At 43.7% G+C, this 21,789-nt stretch overlaps 1 protein-coding gene across 6 annotated transcripts in view; it reads left to right on the top strand.

The window, feature by feature from the left end:
- Positions 1 to 21,789, top strand: part of BANP (BTG3 associated nuclear protein) — a 147,117-nt gene that overhangs the window by 75,809 nt on the left and 49,519 nt on the right. For all 6 annotated transcript variants that reach the window (XM_070399007.1, XM_070399008.1, XM_070399004.1 and 3 more), the window contains 4 exons: positions 624 to 791; positions 3,575 to 3,705; positions 6,046 to 6,108; positions 9,323 to 9,361. In XM_070399007.1, coding sequence (XP_070255108.1) covers positions 624 to 791; positions 3,575 to 3,705; positions 6,046 to 6,108; positions 9,323 to 9,361 — 401 coding nt within the window. The remainder of the gene's footprint in view (positions 1 to 623; positions 792 to 3,574; positions 3,706 to 6,045; positions 6,109 to 9,322; positions 9,362 to 21,789) is intronic.

Genomic DNA, 21,789 nt, shown 5'->3' with positions numbered 1-21,789 from the left:
AGTGTTGAAGCATTTACAATGGGCCCAGATAGTCTTGGTTCTTGGCATACATGGGTGCACAAAACAAAGATCCCTGTGTCTGTGAGAGAAACAAAGAGTAAACACAATAAATATATAAATTCTCTAAAATGTTAGAGACTGAGGACAGGAGTAGAGGTGGGAGGAACCTTAGGGTCAAAGGGACTGGTTAAGGGTGGGATAATTGAGGTCCTCTTCAAGCCAAGACTTGGAAGAAGGGAGGAAAGCAGCCAGGAAGATATAAATAAACAGATGGAGGCTGGAAAAACAGTTTTGATAAAATTACTGGAATCTTTGATTTTATTGTCGACATTAAGGAAGTTAGAGGAGAGAGAAAAGTTTGTGGAGTATCTGGGAAGCTCCTGTGAGCCTCACCACCTCCCTTGTTACCTTATTTCCATCTGGTTTAGGTGGGTCCAGTCAGAGTTATTTAAAACTTAAATAAATGAAAAGAATTTATAACATATAACCAGCATGCCTGCGGGGGGAGCAGAGGGGCTCTCAGCTCCAATCACATTTTTGTGTTCAAATTGCTCCCAAACAGCCAGGACCCAAAAGGAAGGCCTTCACCTCATGGTGTTTTTATTTGGGACATTTTCTTCCAGGTCACCTCTTTTATAAATTTGGAATCACGGAATCTGACTGGTACCGAATCAAACAGAGCATCGACTCCAAATGCCGGACAGCCTGGCGGCGGAAACAGCGAGGCCAGAGCCTGGCCGTCAAGAGCTTCTCTCGGAGAACGCCATCCTCCTCCTCTTACAGTGCATCAGGTAAGCTTAGGGAAGCAGCCTGGAGCAGTTTGCATTGCAGGACTTGGGGGGTGGTCCTGAATAAGGCCCCTTACCTGCCGAATCTATAGCTGCCCCTCGGATACTAGCAATTCAAGCCTTAACTCTGTGCACACATGTCAGCTTAAGTTATTTAGAAAATGCTGCTTCTGTGACGGTGGGGAGCCACAACCCGACCCACTTGAGGCTCTCGCTGGCAATAGAAGAGGGCATGTGGACCAGGACCACCACTCACTGATGCGGTGTGGGCTGAGGCAGAAGGATGGTTCAATCAGGACATGCCATGCGCTGTGCTGAGCAGCTCCTTTACTTCCTCCCTCTGCCGAGTTATGTTGCTCTGTGCGAGGTGTTTGGAGTAGGAAGTAACACAGATGGGTAAGGAGGAGGGTGGCATTCAAGGTGGGCTTTTAAAAAACCCAGGAGAGAGATGAGCATAATTATATTCCCTTGCCTTCAGGTGTTTATTTGTCTGGAGAGGATGAACAATGTCTTTCTGAGCCATTATATTTAGTCTCATGCTCCTACTAATAAACCCTGGCAAGTGCTGCCTTCCTGCTCAGTTTTGGAGAGGCCAGGGGCTTCCTCCTTGTGAGTGCTGGAATCAAATTAGTTTTGAGAGAAGCATAGAGCATATTCAAGTTTTAAAATAAAACTTTAAGAAAAGCACATTGCTTTTTAAATGTGTGTTGTTTTAATTGTTCTCTATTTTAATATACTGCATACTTGGCTAAAATTAGGTAAAGCAAAATAGGTGGTTAAAGGGACTTCTGGAATTTTTGTCATTGTTCTTTTCGCATACTCAGCCTAACAAAGCAAATCTGATAATGTAAGGCTATTCTGGTGACAGAAATAATTCAGTAAAATGTAACTAAACCAGGATCTTATTATTGGTAGTAGTTCCATCTGGAGTGTCTTGCTTACTTTTGAATTATCAGCTGACATCAAAGGAACTTCCAAATAAATGCTATAAATAAAATTCTGAGCCAAGGTTAGTACTGCCAGTTTGAACACAAACCATAAAGCCACTAGTTTCAAAGCATTTAAAAAGAATTAATTTATTAAAACATTTGAGTTGCTCTCTCTTATCTAGCAGTACTGTATACATTTTTATATGTGCTTGCTTTTAAGATGGCCACATTTTATTGTTTAAAATACAATTCAGCATTTCCCCCCCACAGGTCTCATTGGTGAGATGAAGACCTTAGGTAGGCATCTATTTAGTGCCCAATATTTTAGAGTTGCAGGGAACCAGCTCTTGGAGCTGGTTTTCCACTGGACATAGAGAAGAGCCAGGCCGGGGAGGAGAGGAGGCCCATTGGGTGGCTTGTCCTTTCTGTTTCAGTCTCTTCCAATGGGCACTGTGCTCCAGAGCCGCACCAGCACTATCCCTTGGCCTCGGGTCTATCCGACCATGCTTGTCTCCTGTCACTTGCCATAGATCTTGGTCTGTTTTTGATCACAGAGTCACCAATGCAAGTTTTTGTACTAGACTTTGATATCTATATAAATTACAAAACATGAATTTAAAGTGGTCTTTATGTTGTATAATTATAGGGAGCTATTGATTAAATGGTAAATTCAATAATTTGAATCTTAGGTTTGGGAACAATTATACACACAAATCCTATCTATGGTTTTTTGGAACTCTGCGGACTGTCATTCCTTTTGATTATATTTTTGAAAACCAGCAAAATCAATTGATTTTTATTAACATTGGAGCAGAAATTATTTAGGAACCTATTTAGCTATATAGCTCTTATTAACTGGCAGAGTGGATTTTAAATGTTTTGGTCATTACCCTCTTAAAGAAATTTGGAAAAGTGTTCTTCTTTGCATATTTTTAAGTTGACATTTTAAAATGTTGACACCTAAAATTTTCAATTATACTTTGAAATAATTTAAAAGGATGTAATTTCTGGCATACTGCTGTATTACTTACTTACTAACTTATTTATTTATTTATTTTTATTGATTTCAGAGAGGGAAACATCAGTGATGAGAATCATTGATAAGCTGCCTCCTGCACACTCACTACTGGGGATCGAGTCCCCAACCCTGGGCATGTGTTGACCTCTTGGTTAATAGGTTGATGCTCAACCACTGAGCCACACCAGTTGGGCTGCTATATTACTTTAAAAAACATACATGCAGGGACTCAATATACCATGTCAATTTGATGTTCATCATTAAATTATTTAAAAAAATACATGAAAAGCTTTTCTTTAGTAAAAGTACTTAAGAAAATTTATCTGATTGAGATTTTACAGTTAAAATTAATACACATTATCAAAACAAAAATCATTTGGGATTAAATATAGAAAGTAAAATTTTATTAGAGGTGTATCTTTAAATAGGTGAGTGGAGCTTTTTTCTTTAATTAGTTTAATTGTCCAAGGACAAATACTACTTATTGCTGATTGAAAACAGAGTTTAATATCTGCTTTTTTTACATTTTTCATTTTGTCAATATATATCCTGAGAAACTTCATTTAAATAAGTAGATGTGAATAGTCTGTTGGTGAATAGTCAGTTCTTTAGATTCCTTCTATCTACAGGTCAGAAATCTTTCTTATCTAACCCTAATTACTGATAAGCTCTACAAAATGCCATGCTCTCTGTTGGGGCATGTTGGCTTGGATTTCAGAATGAAGAATTTCCCTCTTCTGTGGGGGTTTGGGTTTGGGGTTGGGGAAGAGAAGGCAGCCAGGATGTGTGTACCTACGCTTGTCTCCTGGGTTGATGCTGAGCCGTCTGTTTTCCCACAGAGAGCCTGATGAGCACGCCACCACCCGCCAGTGAGATACCACAGCCCCAGCCGCAGGCCCTGCACTATGCCCTGGCCAACGCCCAACAGGTCCAGATCCACCAGATTGGAGAGGATGGACAGGTCCAAGTAGTATGTACCTTTCTACTAGCCTGTCTCCATGAATGAACTGGAAGGGAGGGTGTGGCAGGGATTGGGAAAACCAAGACCAGTTCTCCCTGTGTTTCTGGATCACATGGATAGTTTGGGATGAGGGAAAAATGCATGTTAAATAAAAGTAATTAGGGTGAGAACTCTTACATTTCAAAAGGAAGGTCATTACTGGGTAACCCTGACATTGTCGAGGGCCCTTCATGGCTGTGCTGCACCCGCTGGTCACTGTCAGCTCTAAGGGTGCATGCTGCTGCCTGTCCTCCTGGGAGGCGTCATAGATGTGTCATAGTTATTTTCTCACTTTGGAAACACAAGTGCCCTTTTACTGGGGGAAGAAAAAGTAATTTCCTTCTGGTATCAATGAAAAAGCTGGTCACCTTAGTTATTGTGTAGCATTTCCTTTGGCTAGTGGGACATGCGTTGAGCTTGTGTGGGCACTTAGCTCAGCGGTGAGTTCACTTAGCCTTGTGGCTCTGTGAGGGTCCTGTAGCCAAGGTGTGGGGGGCAGGAACTTTGCTAGAGAACGGGATGTTTTCAGTGTGCCCCTGAGATTGTGTTGATGTTTGAGTCACGCCTAGACTCTTTTTTTTTTTTAAATATATTTTATTAATTTTTTTTACAGAGAGTAAGGGAGAGAGATAGAGAGTTAGAAACATCGATGAGAGAGAAACATCGATCAGCTGCCTCCTGCACATCTCCTACTGGGGATGTGCCCGCAACCCAGGTACATGCCCTTGACCGGAATCGAACCTGGGACCTTTCAGTCTGCAGGCCGACGCTCTATCCACTGAGCCAAACCGGTTTCGGCTAGACTCTTTTTGTACATCTGCATCACCAGGGCTTTCTCCTGGAACCCCTATCCCATTCAAGGGTGACCCCAGTTTGATGTCACCTGTCTCAGTTTGATGTTACACTGCCTGGAAAGGGGTGTGCTTCCAGAAAGTATTGATGAGGACTTTTAATGAAGTTTTTCTTCCAGAGGAGATGAAGCAGTTAAAAGAAGTGAATTCTTTGTTTAATTGACAGTCACAAAGGCAGTTACTCTTTAAGAAAGTTTTGTGAAAGAATTTCAGAATAAGTTGGACACAGGGTTCACATAGACATAGTAAAATGAAATCAATAGAAATTTCTACAGTAGTTTACTTTAATATTCATTTTTATTAAGATAGAATTTTATTTTATTTTTAAAAAAATATTTTTATTGAATTCAGAAAGGAAAGAAGAGGGGGAGAGAGATAGAAACATCAACGCTCCCTACTGGGGATTGAGCCCGAAACCTGGGCATGTGCTCTTGACCAGAATGGAACCTGGGACCCTTCATTCTACAGGCCGACACTATCCCTGAGCCAAACTGGCCAGGGCAAGATAGAATTTTTAAATACAATCATGGGTATTCATATCACTGAGCAGTGTCACTGAGCAAAGTTAAGATTTATTGGAATTACTTATCTGCCTGTTTCTACAAACATAAATGCATTGTATAGTTGGATGTTTTGATGTATTTATTAGTGTCCATTCCAGCTGTTTAGTCATGTGTTTCTTTAATTTAAAAAATATTGACTGACCTGTTTTTGATGTAGATGCACATGTACAAGTCCCCTCCCCACAATCCCACACTGCTCTGTAGCCATGCCACACTCCCAGATCTCTGGGAGACCCTTCCGGGTAGTTCCACAAAGGGTCTCTTTTTAAAAATATTTTTATTGATTTCAGAGAGGAAGGGAGAGGGAGAGATAGAAACATCGGTGATGAGAGAGAATCACTGATTGGCTGCCTCCTGCATGTCCCTGCACTGGGGATTGAGCCTGCAACCTGGGCATGTGCCCTTGGCTGGAATCGAACCTGAGACCCTTCAGTCCACAGGCTGATGCTCTATCCACTGAGCCAAATCGATTAGGGCACACAAAGTTTCTGATCACTCTGAGTTAATAGTATGATTTTTTTAAAAAAAGTAATTCTAATTTTCTAGAAATTTCTGTTTCCATTTTTTTTCCTATATGTTCTTCATATTCTGAAATTTGCTTGTTCAGTTTAAGCAACTTTAAAGACTTAACAGAATTTTCATAGGCTCCATTGCTTCTTTAAGAATTACTGCAAAATGTTCTGTATGTGTTATATACTAACAGTTTAATTTCAAGAGGCTATTAAGTAGCTAATACTATGTACATATTATATTACACTATTCAGGATTTAGTTGTCTTTTTTTGAATTGTGAGCAGATAGTTAAGAACAAAAAATTCAGAAAGTGTTTTTTGTTTCCTCTGGTTTTGATTTTCTTCTGATGCTTCTTGTTGTCTTCTTTCGTTGCGGATCCCACAGGGTCACCTCCACATCGCTCAGGTGCCTCAAGGGGAGCAGGTGCAGATCACACAGGACAGCGAGGTGAGTCGTGGCCACCAGCACTGCCTGTGGGCTTTCTGCATTCTGATCTTTGTCAAATGGGGCAGACAACTGGGAATCCCCAGACAACATGACGTCCAGCATTGACCACCCGACTCTCATTTCCTTGGGCACAAACTGGCCCTGCCTGTCTTCCTGCCTTTGCTGCACTGCGGGTTTATATGGGCAGTCTAGTTTTCTTTGTCAACGCTTGCTATATCCAGTTTTTGCTTCTGGCTGGAGCTGACCTCCAAATACCCGTTTTCTCCCTGCCCATCCTGCTTTCCTGCCTTCCCATCTGAGATGCAGATTTAATTCCCAGCATGGCTGTGGCCCTGCTCTCCTGCCCCAGGGAGTTCCCCAGCATGGAGAGTGGGAAGAGCAGGAGTTGGGGCCCTGCTCCTGCGACAGGACCTCACAGGTTCTCCTAACTTTCATGAGCCTGGGCTCTGTCTCTGGAAGACCAGTGCCCACGTTGTGGGTTGATTGGGAACTGGTGAGACCGCAGGTGTACGTCCTGTGAGCTTTCAGTGCATCTTTTCATGGCTCTTCCCATTCCTGCCACTCCTAGGATTGCCTCAGCTGCCTTAAGTTCATGAGATCCAGGCTTCTAATCACTGGTGGTGTTCTACTTTTCATTAATTCTAATCCATGATAAAGACAGAATGTAGGGAGTCCATCCCAGCTGCACAAGTGTTGTTGCATATGTGTATCAGCTGCCATAGGGGGTCAGTGCGTGAAGGTCAGGTAGACCATCTGTGTTATTGGAAGGTGAGGCCAGCTGGTCATGGCGCTGATATTCTCTGAGCCCCTCAGGGGGGACCTTGTCTTTCTAGCCTTCTTGTCCAGGGCATGGGCGGTTGTTGGCCGCCTGTTAGGGGAACACTGACGATCGTCTCCTACAGCACAAGAGAGCATCAGTAGACTCAGTGTACTTGTCTTTCTCTGACTTTGCCTGTGGCTGCCAAGCAGTGCACACTCGCTCTGCTGGCCAAGCATGGTGTGGAACGGCGTGCCCCTGGCAGCATGGACTGGGAGCTAAAAACATACTTATTTCTAGGCTGGGAAGATAGTACCAGCTTTGTGCAGACCTGCACTGTGGTGTGTTGTTACATGGTGTCGGGTTTCCTCACACACCAACGGCGAAAGCAGGTACAGATCCAGCAGCGACTGTGCAAGTGCTAACTTGTCAAAGAGCCTTTCAGGAGAACCTTTCCAGGGAAGCATTTGACTAGATTAATGGTGCCTAATGGCTTTTCAGAGCTGCTTTGTGGACACTTCTGCTCACATTCTAGCGGCATGCTAGGCTGCTTTCTTTAACTAGATAAGGCATTTGTGCCCCTTTGACTTTTCAGTTTCCAGAACCCAGGGGCTGAGGGGGAGGTGGCGGTAATTTGCTTATTGACTCGTGTGTGAGGCATTTGCTGAGCTCCCAGTCTGTGCAGGCTATTGCTGCTGTGTGAAAATGTGAGGTAGTGGCTCCCCACAGTGCACTGAGATGAGTGTGCTAGGAGGGCCAGAAGTGATGAGCACTTGCTGGTGCAGAGAACAGAGGACTCATGGGAGAGGGGCTCTGGGATACTTTCTTAGGGAAATTCTTTCATTTGGACCCTGAAGATTTGTCCGTGGGCCCAGCCTGCAAAGGGAAGAGATAGCAAGGCTTCTGAAGGGAGAACAGGGATACGTGGCTGAATGAATTCCTATGAGAGGAGCACTAAATACCTGGTCAAAGGAGGGGATTGATTTATTCATAGGAGTAATTAATTCAGTAATCGTCATGTGTCCAAACGAGGGAGTGAGAGAAAGCACGTTGGTGTGGCTGAAGCTGCGGCAGGGGAAGGAGAGCAGCAGGCAGTGAACTTGGAGATGGCCATGAGAGGCCTGACTATCAGAGTTAAGGAGCTGGATGGTGAGTGGAGAGTCTGCTGGCTCACCCTAATGTGGTTCCACGGGAAATGTGCAGAGTGGTGCAGGAAATCTGCAGACTAAGTGGGGTGTCCTGTTGAAGGGCAGGGAGGCTTAATTTTTTAAGATACAGACAAGGGATGGCCAAACGACAATTAAGAAGCGTAAATCTAGAAGGCGGGTACACTTAGTCAGAATGCTTAATTTGCTGGTAGTCATTTGAAAAGAAGGAAAATTGATATAATAGTAAAAGGAAATAATCAACATACATTTTAATATTATTTTTGCTAAAAGTATCATAGTATTTCTTTTTAAAAAAAATATTTTTATTAATTTCAGAGAGGAAGGGAGAGGGAGATATAGAAACATCAATGATGAGAGAAAATCATGGATCGGCTGCCTCCTGCATGCCCCACACTGGGGATTGAGCCCGCAATCTGGGCATATGCCCTGACCAGGAATCAAATCGAGACCTCCTGGTTCATAGGTCCATGCTCAACCACTGAGCCACTGGGGCTGGGCATAAGAATAATTCTTGAATTTAAACTTTTGAAACCGACTTTGTCCCCTTTTTCAGTTTTCATAGCTGAATCCCTCTTGTCTAAATAATCCTCTATTTTTTTTGTTTCCATTAGGAATTGAATGCAATGAATTAGAAGACATTGTTGATAATATTAATGATTACTTTGTAATAGGTTACAATATACAATTGTCTTATCACAATGACTTTTTACCTTGTTCACTTAAAAATAATTATTTTGTCAAAATAAGGATGTCTGCAAAGAGACATTTAGCAGAACCTATCAAACTTAAATCAATTACTTTTTTTTTTTTAAAACAAGTGAAAATGAATTTCCAACTGGTGAGATCCCAGTAGGCCTGTGGTCTGGTTAATTGTATTGTGTCCTGCCAATTTTGTGCTTGTGATACTGCACTATTCTTATGTAAGATGTCTCCATGGGGGAACCTGGGTGATGGGTACAGGGACTTCTCACTATACCACTTTTGATTCTTCTTGTGAATCTAAACTTGTCTCAAAATAAAAGTTAGAAAAAAATTACATTTGCATTTGCGGTCGGGGGAGGGGTGAAAATGTTTTGTTTTTAGTTTGTTATTTTTTATAAGAAAAAATAGTAACCTGTAAACTCAGCTTAAATATTTTGTTTTGAGTGCTTATTTCTACAAGGGTTGAGTTTTTGTAGACTTGGTGTTTGTAGTTTTGCTGGTTACTCACGAATGGCATGGGGAAGTTATTGCCGCTATGTCTTGAAGTCATTTTTATTCTTGATCTCTCTTTTCATCCATTTTGCAGGGCAATCTACAGATACACCACGTGGGACAGGATGGGCAGGTAAGTGCTCACCTGCCTTCACTCCATGCTGCTTGCTGTAATAGATCCCCAGACACTGCATTGCCACAGGGAGGGAGCGAGGAGTGGGGAGCCAGAGGGCGGAGCTGCATTAGGCCCAGGGAAATACTGGCTTTACTTGGTGGCTAAGGACATCCTGTGGGGACACATTGACTGCAGGACTCTGGGCTGCATCTGCCTCTTTGTGGAGTGTCAGGTAGCTCTTAGAATTGTAGATGAAACTCCACATCTGTTTATAACTGTTTTCTGTAAATTGACATAAATGTTGTTGATCACTGTGTTTGTACAGTAGCTGTAGAATAAAACAAGGTAGGTTTTGTTCATGGATATTGCTGTCAAACTCCACCTACTGCTGGAATTTTTCTAATCTTGGACAAAAGTAACGGAGACCATCATTGAATACATTTGATATTGAATTGTTTTCACAAAGACAAGTGTGCCAACTGTGAGGGTTTCTAGGGAGTGATTTGCTTTCTGAGATCTAGTGAAATTGCTGGTGAATTTGGGGGATTAAAATTTTCATGTCCTTGCCCAGCTGGCTTGGCTCAGTGGTTGAGCATCAATCTATGAACCAGGAAGTCATGGTTTGATTTCCGGTCAGGGCACATGCTTAGGTTGCAGGCTCCATCTCTAGTAGGGGGTGTGCAGGAGGTGGCCAATCAATGATTCTCTCTCATCATTGATATTTCTGTCTCTCTCTCCCTCTTCCCGCCTCTCTGAAATCAGTGAGATAGATATATCTATAAATTTTTCATGTCCTTTTGAAGAGTTTTTATTAAAGTAATGTTTGTAACCTTTGAATAATTATGACAGATTCTGGATGATCTTCCTTTTTTTATAAAACATGAACCATAAACACAGAACTCATTTACTTCCAGATAATAATACTTGTTATTCTCAAAACCAAGTGCACGCTCCCCTTTGAAACACCTGTTTTCGCATTGTCACCATGAGTGCCTGATGTCTGCCATGAGCCGGTCGTGAAGAGCATGTGTTGCTAGACTAGGAAATGAAAGGATAATTATAGTCCTTGGATTTTCTCTTGAACCCTCAGAGGGCCTTGGGAGAATTGCACTTATTTAAATTGGAGTTTCTTGGTTTGAAAATTTCTTCTTGAACATATACATGAGGTTTTAATCAGTGTCCTGAAGCAGTATTAATATATAAATATAACAGCTTCCATGGAAAAGAGCCAAAAAGCCAAAGAAATGAAAAATTAAAATCCACAGTTTCTCTGAGTTGCCTTGGTGATAAAATTGTGGGCCAGGCACAGTAGAATTGGTTCTCAGCAGCTTCAATGTGAGGTTTCTCTTGGTCAGGCCAGAGATGTCGGGCTGGGGCAAGAAAGGACAGTAGTTTCTCTTGGTTCTTGACAATTTAAAGGTTTGTATTCGTACTGGGAGGGAAATTTGATCCTAATTAAGATATAGCCTGAACTTTAATTGATGAGAAAAGTAAGTCTGTTGATCTTGATTTCCCTGTTGTTTCTGTCTCTATTCCTGAGCAAAATTCCACTAGAGATTTTGAAATATAATCAGGTTTTTTATATTATGTTACTATCCTGTCATTGTGTCTAATCAGGCAACACCATTCCAAATACATCTTGAAGGCAGAGAACCCAGCTTTGTGGATAGGTATAGCAGGCACATGAGCTCTATCCACGATTGTTAGCTCAGGAAGGCTCCTAGAGTTCACATCCGAAGAACCATCTTCTGCAGCTTCCCCAAACAAGAGTGTTTTCTGCGCTTTCCCATTCTGCACACTCACCAAGTGCTGCTGCCTCTCCTAAGTTCCTGTCCAAGCCTCATCGGCCTGTTCACACGAGCAGGGATTTACTATGGATTTATGTCTGTTCCAGCCTGTCTACCTCCGAGTTCCCACTGACTCTTTCTCTTAGCAACCTTACTACAAAATAAGTAGAACTACTGCACTGATCACTTTCTGTGTCACATCCTAATATATAAAAACCCAGGGTCTGTAACGACTGACCTAAGACTTGACTGAACACGGGAAGTCAGTCCTGCAGTCAGTGCTGGGTTGCGGTAGCGACCTAGCACTGACTGCTGAGGGGGCTGCGGATCAGGCCCAGAGAGAGAGAGAGGCAGGGTCTGATCCACAGCCTCTGTGGCAGCTGTTGATCAGCCGTTGCCACCGCCGCCCCGCCCCCCCCCCCCCCCCCCCCCTGCCCCACCCCGGGCTTCGCCAGCAGCCACGCCTCTCTTTCTCTCCGGGCCTCTGTTGGGGCTGCTGATGAGCCCCACCTCTCTGATCAAGCCTGGAGATAGGCCCAGAGACGCTGACTGGCGTAGAAACAGACCATTCAGAACCAAATCTGGGTGAACTGTGAGGAGCCAATGGCTGTCTAGGAGGCAGAGCTTTTGACGCTGACTGGCATAGCAACCGACCATTCAGAACCAAATCTGGGTGAACTGCAAGGAGCCAGTGGCTGTCTAGGAGGTGGAGCTTTTGATGCTGACTGGCATAGAAACCAACCAGTCAGAACCAAATCTGGGTGAACTGCAAAGGCAGAACCTAAGGTGGGGGCTGAGGAGGGGTTTTAAGGGCAACAGCTGTTTGGTGTAAGGTGTGAGAAAGGAGTTCAATTTTTTAATGACTGCTTTGGCAGTATAATGCATATGGCTGGCTATCAGTCCAGATATAGGGATTATGTATTTTTGTCTACTAAAAGCATCTTCTCCTGCTGAAAAAGCCCCCCCCCCCCCCATTTAAGCAATCCTATCCTATATAATCAACTATCTATAATACTAATAAAAGGGTAATATGTAATTAGACTGGGTCGACTGACTTCCTTCCGGACAAAGCCATGGTGGTGGGGGCCAAGACAGAGGCAGTTAGGGGCGATCAGGCTGGCAGGGAGGGCAGTTGGGGGCGAGATCAGGCCAGCAGGGGAGGGCAGTTAGGGGTGATCAGGCAGGAAGGCAGAGGCAGTTAGGGGGCGATCAGGCAGGCAGGCAGAGAGGTTAGGGGCGATCAGGCAGGCAGAAGGGGTTAGGGGCAAAAAGGCAGGCAGGCAGAGGCATTTAGGGGCTATCAGGCAGGCAGGCAGGTGAGCGGTTAAGAGCCAGTGGTCCCAGATTGGGAGAGGGCGCAGGCTGGGCTGAGGGAACCTCCCCCTCCTCCATGCATGAATTTTATGCACCGGGCCACTAGTAAGTAATAATTTAATTAGTCACCTGTATTTTTTTTGCCTAGAAAATCTCCACTTGATTCTCATTGTTGGTCACTTTTGTGGGACCTCCAGTTAAAGACAGAACTTAAGTAAAGGCAAAACTGATGCCGATGGTGACTAAGAAAACCCAACACCTTTTTCTTTTCTAAAGAAACTCTGCTTCCTGATTTAAATAAACAGTATGTGTTCATAAGAAGCTGCCTATTTCTGTTAAACATCTGTTTAGCTAATCCTTTCTTTGTTATTTTATCATCTATCCAGTTCTTGTTCCTGTTAAGTTATCCTGCTCATAAAAGCTTTGTTTTCTAAGTTGACCAAGTACTTGTGAAACAGAATGATGTTTTGCAAGACACAAAACACCCCACTCAACTCGACGCCACCGATAGGGCTGACATATAGCAGTGCAGAAGGCAGGAGCCCCTGTGGTCCCATCTCTCACCTTCTCCCCCATAACTTCAGTCTCAGTCTCTGTCTGACTGCCTCTCCACTTTCCCTTCCCCTCCCCCTGGTCTCTCATGCAGACAGGAGGATAGGCCCTGAGTGTCAAGGGCTCTTTCCCCGTTAGCCTGACACAGCCTCAATCTTCCCTCTGTCATGCTCCAGGGGCTACTCCAGGTTTCCAGTCCTGGTGTAAGTGCTGGCGTTTCATTTACTCAGACTGACAACACCAAGTTCATGCCAGTTTTTTGGGGCAAAAGGTGTTGAATAGTTATCTCAACTCTGGGGAACAGAAAATCCTCCTGAATTATAGAAGGTCAAAAAGAAATTTATGTATTATTGATGTAATTTAAAAATTAAGTAAAATGACATCATATACACAAAATTACATGTCTTTTTGAGTTCATAGATCCACTATTTTATGAGCTTCAAGTTAAATTCTTACTCAGTAGGTCTAACTGCTGTTTAATTTCAGGCTGGTTAAGCAACAACACTCAAAATCCTTACAGTTAAGCATCATTCAGGAGCTGATGGCAGGGATACTTCCTTCCTGATGCCAGGGCTGTCGAACCCCTGCCCGCTTCTGTTTCTATAATATGGTCATGTTTATCACAGGCTTTCTCATTTCTGCTTCTAAGATGGGTATCGCTGCCCTTGTTTGTGTTGCTGAGGGCAGAGCTTCTGTGAAAGCACTACCTGGCAGGAGTGCTGTGCTGATCCCTACTGCTGCTGGTGGGATTTGTATGGTCAAGTCTGCAGTGAATTTCATTTCCAGGAGAGAGATCTGATGTCTTCATGTTGCATGGTGTTTATTGATTTTTTTTTTTTTTTTTTTTTTTACAGAGAAGAAGGGAGAGGGATAGAGAGTTAGAAACATCGATGAGAGAGAAACATCCATCAGCTGCCTCCTGCACACCCCCCACTGGGGATGCGCCCACAACCAAGATACGTGCCCTTGACCGGAATCGAACCTGGGACCCTTCAGTCCGCAGGCCGATGCTCTATCCACTGAGCCAAACTGGTTAGGGCGCATGGTGTTTATTATACTACATTTACATAGTTGTGTAATATGGTTCTGACAGTGGACCATCCTTTTTGGAGTCATATATTTTCTTCAAAATAATTATCAAGAGATCCTGCTCTTGTCCCATGTAGGGGTGTGGCACCTGGCAGGTCCACCATGGGTCCAATGAGAGCATGTGAATGCCTGGTACGTTACAGGCATTGGGGCTTAGGGCAGCAGTGTCCATTGCTTCCCAAACATGGGAAAGAAGGATCTGGAAAGATGACCAACTTGCAGACCGGGGTGAACTGGAAGTGTAGTCGGAAGCCGCATTTCAAGGGATGGCCACGTCTGTGAGCAGGTTCGAGGCAGCATCGGGCCCTGGGTGTGTTCATGTGTTTCCTGTTCTCGTCCCTCAGTTTTCGGCCATGCATATATATATCTTCTAGTAGCGATCATTCCCCGTCCTTCATCGCATCTACTGTTTTGCGAGGAAACCAGATGGCCAAATTCGTTAGGGTTGAAATTAAGATGCTGTCTTTACTAGTAATTCTGGTCATGGGTTCTGGACAAAGGCACCTCCTTGGAGAAAGATGCATGGGCCAGAGGCTGGTTCTCCAGATGTTCACATGTTTATGGCCTTGTTCCAGATGCTGTTGTTGTTAAAAGTCATATTATTAAACGAATTCAAACTGTGCTGATTTCTCTTGTCCCCAGTCTGATCATAGATACTATTAGAGTGTAGGTGACATCTTATACTACTGCATGCTACTGTCTCCTTTCTTATTTAGTCATCCTTGTGGGAAAGGTTAGGGGAGAGAAGGAGCCCTGTCCTGGAGGGTCGGCTGCAGCAGCTCTGTACTGGGAGGTCCTGCTGGGAGCAGCCCGGGACGTTGAGCCAGCTTCTGCCAGAAACAGAGGCCTTTCTCCATGGGGCCCTGCAGCCATGTTGGACCTAATGCATGTGCATCTTCCACTTACTCTCTGTCAGAGAAAGTTAGGGTAGGAGGCCCCCCTTGCCCCTGGTAAGCTCTGTGATGGGAGTGAGGGGTGAGAGGTGAAGCACCTATTCAGGGTTCTTGCCTACTGGCATATCCGTGCACTCCCATGGTGCTACCTCCTGAGACCCTTGTTTGGGGTGGGGTGTTGTTTGGAAGAGAGCCAGTTGGTGGGAGAGTTGTAACTGGGGCCCAAGTCTGTCCTCGGTGCTGCCGCTCTGTCAGTGTGTCGTCTTGGGCAGACTTTACTTTGTTCTGCTTGTTTATTCGACGCTGAAATGGGACCTGCTTCAGGAAGGTGCGCCTTCCCCAAAAACAGAGGCTCCTGATAGACACTCATTGTCTACATGGCCACCTCTCTGGGAGAGTGGATGCATATATCCGACCCCCCCCCCCCCGAAACTGATCACACAGGCAGGGTGTGAGAATGATGAAGAGACTCTGAAGAGATAAGTTTACTTTACACACTTATACAAGTAAGATTTAGCCCTAGCTGGTTTGGCTCAGTGGATAGAGCATCAGCCTGCAGACTGAAGGGTCCCAGGTTCACTTCCGGTCTAGGGCGTGTACTTCGGTTGCAGGTTCGATTCCCTACTCAGGTCAGGGTGCGTGCGGGAGGCAACCAATTGATGTGCCTCTCACATTGATGTTCCTCTCTCCTAACCCTAACCCTAACCCCTCCCTTCCACTCTTTCTAAAAATCAATGGAGCCCAGCCGGCATGGCTCAGTGGTTGAGCATTGATCTATGAACCAGGAGGTCATGGTTCGATTCCTGGTCAGGACACATGCTCAGATTTTGGGCTTGATCCCCAGTTTGGGGCATATAGGAAGCAGTCGATCAACGATTCTCTCTTACCATTAATGCTTCTATCTCTCTCTTTCTCATCCTTTCTCTCTGAAATAAATAAAAAATACATTTTAAAAAATCAATGGAAAAAATATACTTAGGTGAGAATTTTTTTAAAAAGCCCCCCAAAATAGGTAAGATTGGTTTTGTTCTTGAATGATGTCACTGGACTGTGACCCTTCGAAATTCTGCATATTGAGTCTGGCAGAGAACATCCCTTTATTTTTTTTTATTTTTATTTTTTGTGTGTGTTTGTGTGTGTGTGTGTGTGTGTGTGTGTGATTTTAGAGACATTTTTTTAGAAAACTATATATTTAAAGCATTAATTGGGAAATGTTCCTTTTCTTGTTAAAATTATGGCCATGAATGAACCTTTCAAAGAAAGCAGGTCATCTGAGCCTCATCACTGTGAAGCAACTTAGATTAGAACTTAGCTTTTTTATTTTTTTATTTTTATTTTTTTTACTTTTTTTAAATGTATTTTTATTGATGTCAGAGAGGAAGGGAGAGGGAGAGAAAGATAGAAACATCAATGATGAGAGAGAATCATTGATTGGCTGTCTCATGCATGCCCCACACTGGGGGTCAAACCCACAACCCAGGCATATGCCCCAACTGGGAATCGAACCATGACCTCCTGGCTTATAGGTTGATGCTCAACCACTGAGCCACGCTGGCCGGGCTGATCTACTTTTTGAGAGAACAATGTGATCAAAATTTTAAATGTGAATCTTTTTTAGATTCATACTAAATATTTTTTTTAATTAAATCTTTATTGTTCAGATTACATTTGTTCCTCTTCCCCCCCCCATAACTCCCCTCCTTCCAGTTTCTGCCCCACCCTCCGCCCTCACTCCCCACCCACTGTCCTCATCCATAGATGCACGATTTTTGTCCAGTCTCTTCCCGCATCTCCCATTCCCCTTTCCCCCCCAAGAATAGTCAGTCCATTCCCTTTCTATGTCCCTGATTCATTATAATCACCAGTTCATTCTGTACATCAGATTATTTATTCACTTGATTCTTAGATTCACTTGTTAATAGATGCATGTTTGTTGTCCACAATTTGTATCTTTACCTTTTTCTTCTTCCTCTTCTTAAAGGATACCTTTCAGTATTTCGTATAATACTGGTTTAGTGGTGATGAACTCCTTTAGCTTTTCCTTATCTGTGAAGCTCTTTATCTGACCTTCAATTCTGAATGATAGCTTTGCTGGATAAAGTAATCTTGGTTGTAGGTTCTTGGTATTCATGACTTTGAATATTTCTTGCCATTCCCTTCTGGCCTGCAAAGTTTCTGATGAGAAATCAGCTGACAGTCGTATGGGTATTCCCTTGTAGGTAATTGAGTCTCTTTCTCTTGCTGCTTTTAAGATTCTCTCTTTGTCTTTTGCTCTTGGCATTTTAATGATGATGTGTCTTGGTGTGGTCCTCTTTGGATTCCTTTTGTTTGGGGTTCTCTGCGCTTCTTGGACCTGTAAGTCCATTTCTTTCACCAGGTGGGGGAAGTTTTCTGCCATTATTTCTTCAAATAGGTTTTCAATATCTTGCTGTCTCTCATCTTCTGGCACTCCTATAATTCTGATATTAGTGCGCTTGAAGCTGTCCCAGAGGCTCCTTACACTATCTTCACACTTTCGGATTCTTTTTTCATTTTGCTTTTCCAGTTGGGTGTTTTTTGCTTCTTCGTATTTCAATTCTTTGGCTTGATTCTTGTGCTCCTCTGGTCTGCTGTTGGGTAGAATATTCTTTATTTCAGACCGTGTATGCTTAATTTCTAGTTTCTTTATCGTAGCATCGAGGGTCTCATTAGTTTTCGTGAGGCTCTGCTCAAGTTTATTGCAAGCCCTCAAAATTGCATTTTTTAGCTCCATATCCTCCATTTCTGTCATGTTTTTTTGTCTCCGCATCTTTTATGCTTTCTTAGTGCACCCCCTTGTGGTCTTTGTGCGCAGTCTTGTTCTAGTTAAGCCTTAATTGTTGTAGTTAATACTAGAGGGATTTGACCATCAGGCCGACTGGCTGTGAGAATCAGCTGTGTAGAAAACTTCTGTCCTCTGGGGAGGTGCTAATCTAGCCTTTGCCTGAGGCTATCCGGCAAATGGCTCTGCGCAGGGCTTGGGCCGGGCGGGTCGCATGGGCTCAACAGGGCGGGCGGAGGGAGCAGTTATGGCTGCTCTCAGTCCGTCCCCAGGGGCTCTGCCTCTCTGTCCCAGCAACCGCTGCAAACCTCGGAGGGACCGTAGCCAGACAGTCCCGCTTCTCCCGTTTGAGTCTGGGTCCCTAGAGACTCGCCCGGATCTGGAGCTCAGAGTCTGAGACTCCCTCCTGATTGAAAACGACAACCGCGGCCTCAGCCACCAGCCCGCTTTTCGCGAGCACCTCCGCACCTTTAAATTTTCCATACTGCGCCTCCTCTGAGCCTCGTAATGCTGTTGTCTTTGCTTCTAGTTGAAGAGTCTCTCCTCAGCCAGCCTTCCTGTGGTTCTGGTTGATGTCCGTTCCGTCTTTTAGTTGTATTTTTGAAGTGGTTGTTTGCGGCAGCAGTCTCCGGTGTTTACCTATGCTGCCATCTTCCGAGAGAGCCATAGAACTTAGCTTTTTTAAATGAATTAAAATTATTTGTTAAAGAAATGCCAAACATAATATAATATGTTTTAGTAATCTTAGGTAACAGTCAGCAAGTGGAATCTCAGATGGCGTGAGGCATTATGTTTGTGTTATTGAAAATCCCAGATTATGGTTCATAGCACTGCCAAGGTTTGGACCTGACTGGCATGTAACTCGGTCCTGCTGGGGTCGGAAAAGGCTGAGGGTGCTTGTTCTAATTCCTCGGAGAAAACTGCAGTCACACTTCCTATGACTCTCATTAGGTGGAATGGACATCTTGGTCATGGCAGCCTGTGCATGTTTTTCAGTGCCTGAGTTCCTTTCCCTGATCCAGGAAGTGGAGTTTGGTCAAACGTGACTAGAATACTCCTCAGTCCAGTTGCTTGGAAGGTCAAGGCACAACATTCAGTTCTGGCTAACTTTGGTGACCAGGTCTTCTCGGCCTTGCTCCTTTGTATGTAGAAAATACTTGTAAAGTTATGTGGGCATTTTAACCTTGGCAAGTCATTTAAAAAACACTTTTAAATGAGTAGAATCTGGCTCAGTTTTGAGTACTGATGAAGAATGATGAGGTTAAAAATATGTTTTGGGAGCAACCCTTAAATTCTGATTAATTGTGTCTTGTGTTCATGTAACAGTCATGCTGCTGTCCTTTCATGGGAACTCCTTTGGTCATAGCCCAGGAATTCTAGACGTAGGTCACATATCGGTGTGCATTGCACTGTCCAGGAGTCCTATCACCTGCCATGGTGGGCCAGCCTGATGGCTCTGTTCTTCACGGCACTGGCTGTTCTTCAGGGGAAAGTGAGGATTCAAGCAAAATGCAAATCTCATGGAGGAGAGAGGAAACACTTGTTTTCTGAAATGAGTGCCTTTCCTATGAGTAACTGTTGAGGAAGCAGGGGCCTGTGGTGTGGGCTGATGGTTGTGCGTGTCTCCTACCTCCTGGAGGGCAGGAGCCTGAGGCGCTTGGTGGACATAGATAGTGTTACTTCAAAGTTGAACTCTTCCTGGGGAAACCTAGAGGATCTCTGAAACCCCGTTTAACTTTTCAGATTTGGATTTGAGCCTCAAAAGTGGGGCCTGCTACAAACAGTCCCCACAGAGTACAGCAGATCAGCACTCAGACCTGGCGTGGGTTCCTTCACTCGTTAGGTGAGCTCAGGGAGGTGCACAGTTGGCCTGGTGCTCTCACCTGCACTTTGCCAGGAGCTTCTTCAGGTGAGGAGAGGAGAATAGGCAGCTTTCCCCTCAGAGGTAGGGTGGGAGGACACACAGAGCCCAAGGTCGCTCAAGTCACACTCTGAACTCGGCCCACCTCACCTGTGGGATAGGTAAAGCCACCTCTACAGCGAAACCTGCGTGTGGTGGGGTCTGGTGAAATAAAGTATAGTGTGTGTTCTGTTCTCGGAGCCCTTTTTAGGCTCGGAGATGAGCACTCGTGGCTGTGAGTCAGAGTTTGGCCCCAGCCAGGCACCTTCACTCCTCAGATCCCTGCTCTTCCGGAAATGCACTGGACAGCAAGGCTTTGGTGCGTGGGGGATTTCTACTCTGATGTTCTAAATGGGAACAGTGCATTCCAGCCTATCCCAAACTCCCACCTTCCCCTAGATATCACTAAAACACTCTCACAACTATGTTACATCCTGAGAGCATTTCTGCTTAATTCAGAGCCTTTTAAAGCACCAGTAACCAGAGTTTGTAGTGCTTCACAAACTCGTTGCTCGTGTGTGTTGTGCACTTGCAGTAATACACTAAAATGTTGTATATAAATATACTTCCTATTTACATGGCTAGGACTATGTCCTGTAATTAAATAATATCAAAAATATTATCCAAATTTGGTCCTAATTAGCAGTGTCCCTAGGTGTTGGCAGAAGCAAACTGTGGGTTAGGAGGTTAATCCTCAGGAAGGTGAGTGGAAGCTGACAGGTGATACTTTAAAACCATGAGAGCTAAGATGATGGGGCAAGCTCAGATGTGATTAATCAACAGTGCAGGCCAGCCTCTCAGAAATCATGTGCAACTCCAACAGTTGACTTCGAGCTTGTTATAGCAGTTTTTCCATTTAAATGGTGAAGTTTGGTTAAAAAATTCCCAAGTTCTTATAGGGAATGTTCAGATACTCAGTTTAAATAGCAAGAGGTTCATGGTTTGGTTCTGATTAATTTGATCTGATTGAACACTTGGCCAGCTCAAAATAATTTTACGGAAGTATCTAATCATTTGGAGAAACAACAAAAAAATCTGGTTTAGTTTAGGAGATTGCATTGCAATTATAAATTTAAACATGGAAGTGGAGAGATTAGGTTAAGTTTGAGTAGTGGAAGAAAGAAGTGGCCAAAAAGAAAGGACATTTATTCTAAAAAAATCCTCAGTATAAGGTATTAAAGTTTACATTTGTGTGACAGGTGAGGGAGAAGGTGGTTCTGAAACTGTGAGGTGTGCCCTGCTCTGTGGGAGGCTTTGTGGAGTCAGCATAGGACAGGGGCCTGACTTTGGCACCACAGAGGAAGCAGGAGTGCTCTGAGGTCACACTTGGTGACATGAAGCTCCCAGCCACATGACTTCATATCAAAACCAGACATCTTCTGTAACTCATTTAAGTAAGCTGAAACAAAAATATTTTACTTTTTTCCTTTTCTTAAAGATAATTGTTTTCTTGGGGTTTAGATTGCATAAGGCATAGGAAATGTGTTGTTTTAATTAGAGCATCATGTAATACTCAAATTAAGAACATTTTTTTAGGAGAGAATGGGCATGTAGACCAGCTGAGCATTTCAGTCACATTAACAAGGATGTGAATCCTCTCTGGGTTAATTGAGATATTTCTGGCAAGATCAGCTGGGATAAGCAGCTAAACATGGACAAGGCACTTTGCGTTTAGTATATCCACTGCCTTTGTGATTGCTACTCTTGATTGCTTTGAGCACTTGAGTTGCCAGTGAAACTGAGTAAGTGGTTTGTCTCCACATAGTCATGTAAGTGGGAATGATGGTTGAACAAGAAGTTACCATGTCGATAGACATTGCAGACATTAATTGACATTGGCATTGAAATACAGAGGATTCTAGTTCTAAATCTGCCTGAATTAGAACCAGTCGTGAATGAGTCCTGATTCAATGATACAAAAGTATAAACAACCAGAAATCCATACATTTGTATAAGTAAGTATGGATGTATGGATGTTTGTTGTGTTTTAAACTATTTGATAGTAAGTTGCAGATACCAAAAACTTTATCATAGAACTTGTAGGCACGAGGACACTTCTCTACACAACCAGCTGTCACTCTTGTTTCAGTTACCTCTTGCTGTATTAACAA

Source organism: Myotis yumanensis, unplaced genomic scaffold, assembly GCF_028538775.1.
Source record: "Myotis yumanensis isolate MYYU_CA2020_CCGP unplaced genomic scaffold, mMyoYum1.0.hap1 SCAF_18, whole genome shotgun sequence".
NCBI classification, from domain to species: Eukaryota; Metazoa; Chordata; class Mammalia; order Chiroptera; family Vespertilionidae; genus Myotis; species Myotis yumanensis.
This window is presented reverse-complemented; position numbering and strand designations above follow the sequence as displayed.